This window comes from Clarias gariepinus, chromosome 21 (genome assembly GCF_024256425.1).
Source record: "Clarias gariepinus isolate MV-2021 ecotype Netherlands chromosome 21, CGAR_prim_01v2, whole genome shotgun sequence".
Taxonomy (NCBI): domain Eukaryota; kingdom Metazoa; phylum Chordata; class Actinopteri; order Siluriformes; family Clariidae; genus Clarias; species Clarias gariepinus.
In genome coordinates this window covers 4,960,364-4,973,196 of record NC_071120.1, presented here as the reverse complement: position 1 = coordinate 4,973,196, position 12,833 = coordinate 4,960,364, and the positions used below count along the sequence as shown (strand labels likewise).

Genomic DNA, 12,833 nt, shown 5'->3' with positions numbered 1-12,833 from the left:
AAACTCCTTAATATTTGCAGTGAATTCAACATCATCACTGAAGATTGAACAGATCCTTTAGCAGCCCCCCGGCTCCTTTATTGTATTTTTAATTTTTTTTATTATTTGTTTTGTGTGTTTCATGCATTTATCTTATAGGTGCCACAGTGTAATTGATTTGTGGACTTGTTTTGCTTAAATTATTCTAATTATTGACTCTTACAATGTCAATTTCTTTTGTATTATAATTTCAATGAAGCAAAAAAAAAAAAAAAAAAAGGTTGCGTGAGGATCTGGCCATCTCGTGCGACGCTATTACAGATGAATAGACTGGCTTACGACACGGCTTCCTGTTTTACTCAGTACAGCGTCAAGCGGCACCAGATGTGTCTCGTTGCGGATAAACACTGAAATCATGATTCGTGACAGATAAAAGATGGAAAAAAATGCCTGAGATGTTTGTTTCTTAAAGCTGAAGAGAAATCACAGAAGATGAATAAGTGTTCGGTAGTTTCTATATTATTTTCGCAAAAAAAAACACAATTATTGTGATCCACATTGAATCTTTTCCTCAAGAGCTCAGTCGTTTGTTTCTTTGTGTGTGAAGTCTACGGGGTGAGATGGACGCTGATGACAACGCCGTACTAAAACTTCTGCTTTTAATCTCATGTGTTCATCCTTCATCAGCAGGTGAGTTTAAAGATGAAAACTATGAAATAATTAGAAAACTGTGTGATTTACGTGTTTATCAGACAGTAGGTTAGTCTCTGTAAGTTCAGGTCTCAGTATCTCACACTACTTTCTCTTCTGGAAAATGAATGCTTTTATTTAATCCCTTCTTTGACTGATGATCACAGAAACACATCTTTGTGCTATAACATAATATTTAAATGTTTTAGCTGATTAGTAGAACATCGTGTTCGTGGTAACCGTGTTTTATAAATTTTATGAAAATCGTTTAGTCATGACGACAAAATGGCGATGGTGGCATTTCCGTAAATTCGTCATCAGACCACGCATGCGCAGAACAACAACAGAATGGCGATGGGTTTTTTTTGTGTGGGGGGGGGGGGGGCAGGGGGGAATTAATAACACACAATCCAAACAAGGTAGCCAGGAAAGGATAAAAGATGCAGTAGATGACAAAAAAAAAAGCATAAGATTAAAAGAATATATGTATGATCTCCGTATGCCTTACAGTGTATAATTCTAATTGTTTTGGAAATTTTTGAAAACTTAAAACTTTCTAAATATCTCATAATATCATTTTTAAATACAAGAAAGGGGTGTACTATTGTTAAATATACATTTATGAATAAAATACCTAGCAATTACAGCGATTTAATTCTTCTTCTTTTCCTTGTAGTTAAAGAAAGCAAAAATAATGTCTTTTAAAGAAAAAGAAAATTCAGGAAACAAACTTTAAATAAAAACAAGAATATACTGTCACTGGTTCTGCACTGAAATATCGAGATCCTGGAGCATTGATCTGTCATGTCTGTGATGTTTTCTTGTTGTTTAATGTATTTACAGACACACACACTCTGCAGTACCTCTACACTACAGTCACACCTGGACTTACTGATTTCCCAGAGTTCACTGCTGTGGGTCTGCTGGACGGAGAGCAGTTTATGTCCTACAGCAGCAACAACAGGAGTCTGATCATAAAGGACTCGATAAAGAAGACTAACAGTGAGACCTACTGGAGAAGAGAGACACAGGACATGTGGGGCAATCAGCACATCTTTACCAACACATTCACAACGGCAATGAAGAAGTTTCATCATAGTAACGGTGAGAATTAACAGATACTGTATTGTTGGTTTAATGTTAAATGGTGTTGGTTGTTGATGGTACACGATTGTAAGCAGAAGAGTTTAAGTTCAACTAACAGAAAAACACTCAGTTTCTTGCTGAGCAGCGTTTAAATGAACAAGCACAGGAATCTAGGAGTTCCCACAGAGTGTGATTTCACACTGTCATGTATTTGCCTTTTGCATTTTGTGTTGTCGTGTCACATGTTAGAAAAATGCTTAAAATCAGAGTTTGAAAAGCTTGAAACTTTCCAGCATCCTCTGATGTATAAACGATAAAATAAAGGTAATTTGCTCGGGATAATTGTTTATAGTGTTTAGGGTTGCAAAGGGGCGGTAAATTTCCGGAAAGTTTCCGGTAAATTTCCATGGTAAGTTAAGCTTGGGAATTTTGGAAATATTCCATATTGGAAACTTTCCATGGAAATAATGGGAATTATGGAAATTAATGGGAATTTAGGAGAACTTACTGGGAATATATTATTTCCAAGCATAAATATAAACAGAAATCATAAGAAAACCTCCATGCAAAATGTTTTCAACAGATATTTCAACGGATTTATTTGTAAGTACAGTAGAATAGAACACGTTTCAATAACTTGTTTCATGGATAAATAAAAACAGAAATGTTGAGTTCAATATTACCATCCCCTAACCCCGCTCATTCAAAAATGCCCCCTGTCCAAAAATCTCCACAAAGTCCCATTCAAAAGGTTAAATGAAAAATGCCACTTATCCTCCAAAACGTCCCATTAAACATGCAAATCTTCCTTCAAGCAATCCTCTTTTCTCATTTTTGCTCAGTCAATAGACTCTTCCTGGACCTCATCATTATCCAACAACATGTTCACTTCCTCAGCATCCAACTCTGAGTCTTCCTCTTCAGTGTCACTTTCCAGCCTTGTTGAGGATGGCTCTGTGTCAGGCTCAAAGAGCCGTAGGTTTGCCCGAATGCCGACCAGCTTTTCCACTCTCACATTTGTGAGCCTGTTGCGAACCTTTGTGTGGGTGTTCCCAAACAGTGACCAGTTGCGCTCGGAGGCGGCTGATGATGGTGGGATTTGGAGGAGGATGGAGGCTACAGGTGCAAGGGCCTCAGATTCACATAGTCCCTTCCACCAGGTGGCTGCAGATATGTGCTGGCATGACTGCCATATTCCATCCCCTTTCCAAAGGCCTTGCTTTGTTCGATACTTTGCCAAACTGCCTAGAACTTTGCCTTTATCGAGACCCAGGTGGTCAGACATGGCTGTAATGACCGCATAGGCACCGTTGATCTCTTCCCCAGAAAGTATGCCCTTGTCATATTTGGGGTCCAGCATGTATGCTGCTGCATGCACTGGCTTCATGCAGAACTCCCTCCGCTGTTCCAATGACTTGACCACAGCCGTTTCCTCTGATTTCAGTAGTAGGGAAGTGGGCAGAATTGTCTGGATTTCTTCTTTGAGTTCTGCAAAAAGGCACTGGACATCTGACAAGATGGCACCATCCCCCTCTATCTTCGCTATTGCTGCTGCAATAGGTTTGAGGATTTTCTGACTGCTAGATACTCTTTCCCAGAACACATCATCCAAGATGACCTTCTTGATGTCACTGTCGATGCCTACAGACTGGGATATGGCCATCTCTTGCAGAGACTCCTTTCCCTCCAGAAGGCTGTCAAACATGATAACAACACCACCCCATCGCGTTATGCTGGGAAGCTTCAGTGTAGTACTCTTGTTCTTTTCCTTTTGCTTTGACAGAAATGTAGCGGAAGTTACTTGTTTGCCTTTAACATATTTCACAACATAACACAAGGTAAATTCAGTTTTACATTCTATGGCACCTTTAAGTGTATTTGAATTGCATTTGTTTGTTTTTGTCAATATTATGCTAAAATATACTTTGCTCAACTATATTTAAGTTCCCTAAGAAGAGCCAACCTTCAATTTTGAAAATTCCCAGTTTATTCCCATAAATTCCTGTTAATTCCCGTTTATTCCCATTAATTCCCATGGAAAGTTTCCATCTTTGAAAATTCCGGGAATTTTGCAACCCTAATAGTGTTTGATTTATAGTGTTGCATTTGCAGGTTTATATCATAAGTGGACTTGAGACAGACTCTTACAGACTAACAGACTCTTATGGTCTATGAACTTGTTGGAGTCAGTAATTGTATAAAGTACATTATATTTTGTTAATGTTAAGAGTTTTAATGTAATATTTGACATTATTAAATACTGCATTGCTTATCACTTTGGAAAAGTGTTTAATGCTCCATAATAAGTAAACACTGTAAATAATAATTCTCAACATGCTTTAGGTCTTTAGTGTCCAAGTCATATTATCCTCTGTATAATGTACTGAATGAGACTAGGAGGTCCTGTGCATTAGACTGTCCAAGTGAGACTACACACAGCCATATATGACCGAAGGGTGATTGTATACATTATATTGCCAAAAGTATTGACTCACCTGCCTTCACAGGTATATAAACTTGAGTCACATCCAATTCTTAATCCATAGAGTTTAATATGATGTTGGCCCCGCCCCCCATTGCAGCTATAGCAGCTTCAATTCTTCTGTGAAGGCTTTCCACAAGGTTGAGGAGTGTGTTAATGGGAATTTTTGATCATTCTTCCAGAAGAGCATTTGTGAGGTCAGACACTGATGTTGGACGAGAAGGCCTGTCTCACAGTCTCTGCTCTAATTCATCTCTAAGGTGTTCTATCAGGTTGAGGTCAGGACTCTGTGTAGGCCAGTCAAGTTCTACACCAAACTCACTCATCCATGTCTTTATGAGCCTTGTGTGTGTGTGTGTGTGTGTGTGTGTGTGTGTGTATGGGGGCATTATATATATTTTTAACTCCAGTACATTTTCACAGACAGCTACAGTATAAGAACAGCAACGTACAAAATATGCTTACTGTATATGACCAAAAGTCTCCTGTGTGTAATCTGTATCTGTCTGTCTTTTTAGGAGTTCACACACTACAGAGGATGTTCGGCTGTGAGCGTGATGATGATGATGATGTCACCACAGGAGGATACGATCAGTACGGTTATGATGGAGAAGATTTCATCAGTCTGAATCTGACAACTGGAACCTGGACTGCAGTTAAACCTCAAGCTGTAACAATCAAACACACCTGGGAGTCTAAAGGTTCTAATAAACACTGGAAGAACTTCCTGGAGCGTGAGTGTATCGATCTGTTAAAGACCTACACGTCTAACAGCAGAGACACTCTGAACAGAAAAGGTAATGTGTGTGTGTGAGATCTGCTCTGTTACTGTTAACACACACTGGTAATGTAACATTTAATAACATACTTTGACTAAAACACACACAGACTCACACTCACTTTGAAAATCTTTACACCATCTGAATCTGATCCACTGATGCACATTAATTTCTTTTTTAATAGTTTCCATAACAACCAGAACATTAATGATTGTACAAAATAAATACTGCACTCTTAGTTTCTACCTCCATCTAAACCCTGCAAACACACAATTATTAAACAGTCATTTATATTTTCTATACAAAACTAAACTTTTTTGCCTCCTCACAGTGATCACATGACTTTAATGTCACTGATAAGAGGAAATGTTCTGTAAAAAACACTTTTCCTTTTTATTTATGAATGAATAAATCTTATAGAGTGCTCTAATAGTGATGTCTCTGTGTGTCTCTGCAGTTCGTCCCGAGGTCTCAGTGTTCCAGAAACGCTCTCCTTCTCCAGAGGTGGTGTGTCACGCTACAGGTTTCTTCCCCAAACCACTAAACATCACCTGGCAGAAGGACGGAGAGGACGAGCATGAGGGCGTGGAGCTCAGAGAGACGTTACCCAACCAGGATGGAAGCTTCCAGAAGAGAATCATTCTGAAAGTCTCAAGAATGAAGCTGTGGATACACAACTACACCTGCGTGGTTCAGCACAGCAGCTTGGAGAAGGAGTTAGTGCGAGAAGTACCAAAAGGTCCTAATAAACTAGAGCTGTAGAGAGTGAAAGCTGATTTCTTGCTGCAGCAGATAGTAAAGACTCTGTGCTGATTTAACAGGTGGAGGATCAGGTGGAAGATCAGGTGGAGGATCAGGTGGAAGATCAGATGGAGCACTGATTGCTATCATCACTGCTGTAGTCGCAGCTCTCCTCGCTGTTGTCGTTGGAATTGTGGTCTGGAAGAAGAAGAACTCTGGTGAGATAACTATACCACACTTTATACTTTCACTTTCAGGATATCACAGGAAGGATGGATTGCTGATTGCTGCGGTCTGTTCCACAAAATAAAATAAAAAAAACACTAAAACGTCCCTTCCGCTGTAATCTCTATTTTCAAAGCAAAGCCGACGCCCTCTTTAATTCAACTGCGAGAGCAATGTTTTTTCTTCTCCCTTACACTCAGTAATGCAAATACAGTCACATTCAGTAACAAGATGAGAATCATTTCCTCCACTTCTGTGGAAAACGTCTGTACCTGGATTGAAAGAGTACTGTAGATGTCTCTCTGACTTTAAATGAAACAAATGCCAAATAGAACTCAAATTCGAGATGTTACTGGGGCACAGCAGATAAATACTAGGGCATGTGGCCTGGTCAAAGCGGTCAAGCAACAACCAAGCTGGACGACCTCGTAACATCTCTCATAAGCACCCATTTCCTCAGGTGTGCCACTCCACAATCAGACCACAGCGACCATCCAGCAGTTATTATAGAATAAAGGAGTTCATAATACTGTTGTAGAGTGTTGCATAAAATAGCTAATTATTCTTATCTTATCATTATTAAAATAATCAATGGTTAAGATTAATGATTAAGACATTGTACTACACGCACTTGTTTATTACAAAGTTGTTACTGTTACCTTTATTGATAAGTAATATAAATTTAAACAGCATGTTTTCTGTGGCTGCTGTTGAGGAAGAAGGTCTCTGTATTTGTGTTACTGCGTGTATCGGGAAACGAAAACCATCTCCTTCGTGTTTGAAGGAAAGCGCGAGGTGGCTTTGCTATGAAGACAGTGATTACGGTGAAGGGAGAGATCCAAGAAGCTTTTTATCTAAAGCATAACATTTTTTTTTCTGCCGCTCAACTGGTGACCCAGTCAGTGAACTGTAAAGTAAACTCTGATATCTTCCTGTGATATCCTGGATGTCAAGACCTGATTTATTTATTTTTTCTTCTTCCTACCCAAATTTTGTCAACATGAATTTTAACACCAGGATTTTGGAGCCTGAATTTGTGATTGTGAAAAACAATGATGGTATTTTTAATACTATTTTCGTACAGTAATTTGGTAAGGTCAGTATTTTTGTATAGATTTTTTTTTAAATGCTTAAATTACATTTTCATAAAAAATAAACGAGTAAAATCAATTGCAGTGACAAACATTTCACTTATTATAAATGCTGTGAGGATTTTTTGCATTCAAAACAAAAATTGCAATGCAGAAAATTTGAACATTTTATTGCAACAAGTTTTTGTCAGTTCATATAATTCAACTCGTCCTTTTGATTTGAGCAGTTTTATCACTGTTGTAGTGGGACATCTGGGGTTTAAGGTGTTTTATCCTATGGTGTTATGTAGGCTACATACAGTAGTCTAATGCTGGGTGTGCATCTTGTAGTGCTTCAGAAAATATGAATTACCGTCAGATAAAAAAAAAAAAAAGAACTCGCACACTTGGCCATAAACACATAACACCTACAAGGTTTTTGCATCCCAGCCTTTTGGGTAAGCTCAAGTGTAATATCACCTATAATTTTCAGGTGGTCTATATTTCCTTTATCCTTAAACTACTTTTAGTGTTTAATCATTTTATTATTGGAAAAAAATCTGCAAGCTAGAAGTCACAGGAGCAAAGTGGCTCGGCACGGGTACCAAACGGACCCTCATAACTCGTAAACCGTGTGGTTCACACCATGTTTGAGATTGTTTTATTGGAGATCTTGTTCTTATGAGACATGGCTGCACATTTTTATAGAAGTTTCGTGGGAGGTATTAAAAATTCAAGCGATGGAGACACCTTGTCCCGAATTGGATAAATAGGATTTTCCAAAAATTTTGCGACACAATCCCTCCGCTGTGATGATCCACATTAATCACCAAGGTTTTTGCATTTAGAAAAATACAATTATATTTGTAGGGGCGATCCTACTAAATATGGGTCTGTTAATAGGATATGAGGTGGAAAACTTAAATAGCATAAAGTTAAAATAATTTTGATGTATTAATTTGACATTAGCTGCAGGTTTTTATATTTCTTTTAGGCCCTTTATTGCCTCAATTTATTCAGTTTGTGTTGTAGTTGGTGCCTGTTGTGTTGTTGGTGCTTTGAACATAAATAGTCCAATAAAAAGGTGGATTTACTTTTGAGTCTGGGCCGCTCTGATGAGGTTCTCAGGGTGGAAATCAGTCCCACATCGGCCCTGCTGACACTCATTCATCCTTTTCTGAAGCAGGGCTCTGATCATAGCTCGGTCATGCTGAAAACACATCATTATACTAAAGACAAAACACTGTTTAGTTCCTCCAGTGACTCTAATGACCTGCCTTCATTTAACCCCTTATAGCTTTTCAAAATAAAACGCATACACACATCGCCTTAAACAGCCACTGTGTAAACACTTTAATGCGGGGGCTTCTGTTATTAGCAGGCCAGATTTATTTATTTATTATTATTTATTTTTCTTTAATCTCTGTGTTAATCCAAATTCATACTAATAATGATTTATCTGTTTTACAGCTCATGAAGGAGATTCTTCCTTCAACAACTCTAAGACTGTGTCTGTGTATCGTCCTGCTGAACTGAGAGAGTAAGACATGATGTAGTTTACAGTGTAATATGGAATAAAAATCTGTGTGTGGAGAGAAAATCCAGCAAAAAAAAGTAACATTCAGTCTCAGCTCAGAGCTCATCCTGTTTCTGTCTGTCTGTTTCTCTAGGAGACACGAGGAGGGCGAGATGAGGACAGAGTTTACAGAGGACCACACATGAGAGACAACAGTATTAAAGTTTCTGTTTTAATTCTTAAAACAATGACCAAAGACATTAGATGCTTGGATGACTGTGAAACTGACTTGTTGCACTGCTGTTGATACAGACTGTACAGATCTAACTGAGCTGCTCACAAAAACAAGGTCACTGACTGTACATCGCCTGGTTAGAACCGTTTTAAACAATTCCTTACAGAATTTGGTGTGTAAGAGAATATCAAGCCATGTACTGTGAAATTATATTTTGTGATATTGTATAGATTTCCAGAAAGGTCCGTTTTTAATTCAAAGTTTATATGTAAAGATTTGTAGCTGGCAGTTTGTTTTTTGTTGTGTGTCTTTATTTTTCATGTTTTGTGTTAACAAGAAGATTTTTTTATCCGCTTTAGTCGTTTGACTCGTCTATTCCAAAGTCACAATGTAAGTAGCACGAGTCTGCACAACTTTTATATGAGCCTTATCAAAGCTAGCTGACTAGTAACATCACCACTGATAGCTGACGCTAGAACAGTTGGACTGAGCTGAGGTTTTTCACTCATTTTGTCTCATTCGATAAAAATGCACTATGGAGATGGACGAGAGCCGTACTGTTTACATAAAGTGCTAAAATTAAATACTTCGGGAACAGACCAACAACTTATTCACACACCGATCTCATGTAACACAGCAGCAAATGGCTAACGCTAAAAGGCTAACATTCACACTGCCAAATTCTAATTGGCATTGTAACATGACTGTAATAAATGAAAATCTCCTACTGTTCTTATTGCCTCAGAAAAATGTTATACTGTGATCACCTTGTTTACCTGTTCATTAGATCAAGATGTGGAAGAATTTAAATTTGTATATGTTGTTACATGCCAGTGTGTGTGTGGCATGTAGGCGTAGAGGCGCGGATGCTGGTGGCGGCGTGCACGCGCGCTCTTTTCTCTCTCTCTCTCTCTCTCTCTCTCTTGCTCTCCCTTTTCTGCAGGTGGCCCCGCCCTGATTGGACGTGCGCCAGGATTAGCCGTCTTTGGACCTGCGTGTCTTTTTAACGTCGCAGATGAAAGCTGGAAGCGCGCGCTGTGTGATGTTGTTTTGGAGATGTTTGCTTGTGCTTGTTGTGTTACGAAATAGAACTGTTGGGTCGCGCCTGTGTTGTGAGCTTGTGTGGTGTGTGTTTTGTTCTCTTGTGTTTATGTTAATTGCTAAGTGTTGTAAATATTGTAAATAGTTATTTTTGTTTGTATATACATTTTCTTTTATGGAAGCAGTAGGGGTTGGGTGCCATTTTTAGTTAGACCCGTTTTCTCCTGTTTTTGAATGTTTAGTTAGGAAGGTAGTTTAGCCCTGTGTTTTTGGTTTAGTTTTCTTTGTAGTTTAGTTAGTTTCTGGGAGGAGATAGGGCAGGGTTTTTGTTTATTGTTTTGGCCTTGGCCCAACCCTGAAGCCGAGAGCTTCCGGTGCGTGTGTGTAAAAAAATTAAAGAGAAACAAAGACAAGGTTGGTTGTCGTGTAAGATTTTATTATTTATTACGCCCTGGGACCCTAGACCTGGGGACGTAACAATGTTTTGAATTTTTATTTAAATGAGTTGGACTTTTCTCTTTTGTCAGCACCTGTCTCACAAAGAGCTGTGAGGACAATAATGTAGAAGTCACTCACAACAAACTGTTTGCAGAAGTCTACTACTTTTAGACTTTAAATGTTACCTCAAATTTAACCAGTACTGTACAAACTTTTGGTTGTAAATGAATACAATCCTTTTAGAGTTTTTTTTTTTTTTTTTGTCCCGCCCAAGGTCCCTGCTCATCTGCGTGTACGTGCATTAGGCTGCAGGGAGGCATGAGGACTGCTGATGTGGCTAGGGCAATAAATCGCCATGTCCGCACTGTGAGACACCTAAGACTGCGCTACAGGGAGACAGGAAGGACAGCTGATCATCCTCGCAGTGGAAGACCACGTGTAACAACCCCTGCACAGGATCGGTACATCCGAATATCACACCTGCGTGACAGGTACAGGATGGCCACAACAACTGCCCGAGTCACACCAGGAACACACAATCCCTCCATCAGTGCTCAGACTGTCCGCAATAGGCAGTCCATGAGGAGGAGATGCACTGCAGTACTTCAAGCAGCTGGTGGCCACACCAGATACTGACTGGTACTTTTGATTTTGAGCCTCCATTCATTCAGGGACACATTGTGAAGCATTTTTAGTTTATGTCTTATGGAGTTGACTCTTTTAGTGTTCATACAAATATTTACACATTAAGTTTACTGAAAGTAAAAACAGTTGAAAGTCAGAGGACGTTTCTTTTTTTGATGAGTATATATTCATGTTTATAGGCTTATAGAAATGTATGTGGTACATTTTATTTATATTATATTTAAAATGTAGCATATTCTACAAGTGTTTAAATCTATGGGTTTGAAAAGCAAATAATCCAGTACTTAAAGTATAATTAAACATTTAAGTGAAAAACTTTCACTTGTTTTGGAATAATATTTTATAAGAATTTTCTATTCTTTAACTTATTTATCGGAGTTGTGCACAGTACCAGTCAAATGTTGGACATTTAAATGTTTTTGTTTGGTGTTTTATTTTCTACATCGTAGAACAATACTGAATTTTCTCACAACTATAAAATAACACATATGGCAGCAACATCCAGTTTCCAGCCTCAGAAATCACCAGTTAACAAACTGCACCTCAGATTAGAGCCGTTATAAATCTTTACAGAGCATCAGTAGCAGATACATCTCAATATCAACTGTTCAGCGGAAACTATTACATATTTTGGACGCCTTCATCATTGTTTTACAGGCTAGAAATAAATAAACATCAGGAACGACCATGAAGTTAGAAGGTGTGTCCAAACTTTAGACAGGTACTGTACTTTGTTCACCTCTGTTTCCAAGTGGAAGTAACACCATGCGACTATCAGCTGGCCATAGGCAGTCAGAAAGTTAGTGTTAGGTTTAAGAACAGTGCCCAAAATGTTAAGTTTTAAGAAGAAGTAAATAAAGAAGAATTATTGCTTGTCGTATCAGCTGCACCTCGATACATTTACCAGCTGGTGTACTGGGAGAGATGGACAAACATGCACACATGCATGATGTCTGAAAATCTCTATTTATAATCAGCAAAGAGAGAATATGGAAGAACCCGTCATTAACACGTAAGGCCTAGGGAGACCCCGAGAGACAGATGATAGGAAATACATTTGCATTTTCCAATGTTCCAGCGGACAGACTTGTTTGTACTGTATGTACAATATATTCATCTGGATATGGACTATAGGACGCGTTACCACATAAGGAATCAGTGCTCACAATAAGGGGGTTGTTTTATGTACAACCTTACAGTTAGTCAAAACATTATGCTAACATTATGCTAAGATGCAGCAAAACATTGTATGCAGACATGGTTTGCAGTCCATGAAGCAAGGATCAGGACTGAAACATGATAGCACAACAAGACATGCAGAATCATGCAGATATAGACCATCAATGAATATACTGTACTGTACATGAACCTTTACTAAGTCTACTGTTACTACTGTTACAATACTGCTGCTACTGAAAATGCATTCCATAATTATATTTTTTTTTTAAACATTTTCAGAGCAAAACATTCCAAACAGACTGATATGTCAACAGATATGATTATTATATGAATTGAGTTAGAAATGTAAAATAAAGACAAAAACTAATATCTAGATTAATACATTGTACGTACAAAACATTGAGCTTCTGAACTCCTGGTCTTTACACACACAACACTCTCCAGTGTTTATACAACATGATGCTAAAACAGAAAGCATACTGTGTGCACTGGATCAGAGGGCAGCCTGAAACATCTTATACACAAGAGAGAGAAACCAGACTGGTGTGAGCTGACAGGACATCTACAGTCACTCAGTCAACAACAAAAACTGAGGTGGCTGGGTTACAAACAAGAGAAAACCATATCAGGGGGTATTCCAGAAAGCTTGGTTAACTTCCCACTTACAATCATAACCTCTGGGTTGATTTACCCCAAACCCGCATACCATGAGTATGTCGGTTCCAAA

General features: G+C 38.5%; 1 protein-coding gene across 3 annotated transcripts; it reads left to right on the top strand.

The window, feature by feature from the left end:
• The first annotated feature begins 351 nt into the window (after positions 1-351).
• Positions 352-9,613, top strand: LOC128509413 (BOLA class I histocompatibility antigen, alpha chain BL3-7-like). Of its 3 annotated transcripts, XM_053481149.1 has the most exons (8): positions 352-486; positions 587-669; positions 1,513-1,773; positions 4,756-5,034; positions 5,474-5,755; positions 5,862-5,975; positions 8,523-8,592; positions 8,723-9,613. In XM_053481149.1, exons 2-8 carry the CDS (start codon positions 600-602, stop codon positions 8,772-8,774), a joined length of 1,128 nt encoding a protein of 375 aa, XP_053337124.1. In that variant the 5' UTR covers positions 352-486; positions 587-599; the 3' UTR covers positions 8,775-9,613. The 3 variants fall into 3 exon arrangements, with proteins under 3 accessions (XP_053337124.1, XP_053337123.1, XP_053337125.1); XM_053481148.1 differs by having other exon boundaries at positions 352-669; XM_053481150.1 differs by lacking the exon at positions 8,523-8,592 and having other exon boundaries at positions 352-669.
• The last annotated feature ends 3,220 nt before the right edge of the window (positions 9,614-12,833 follow it).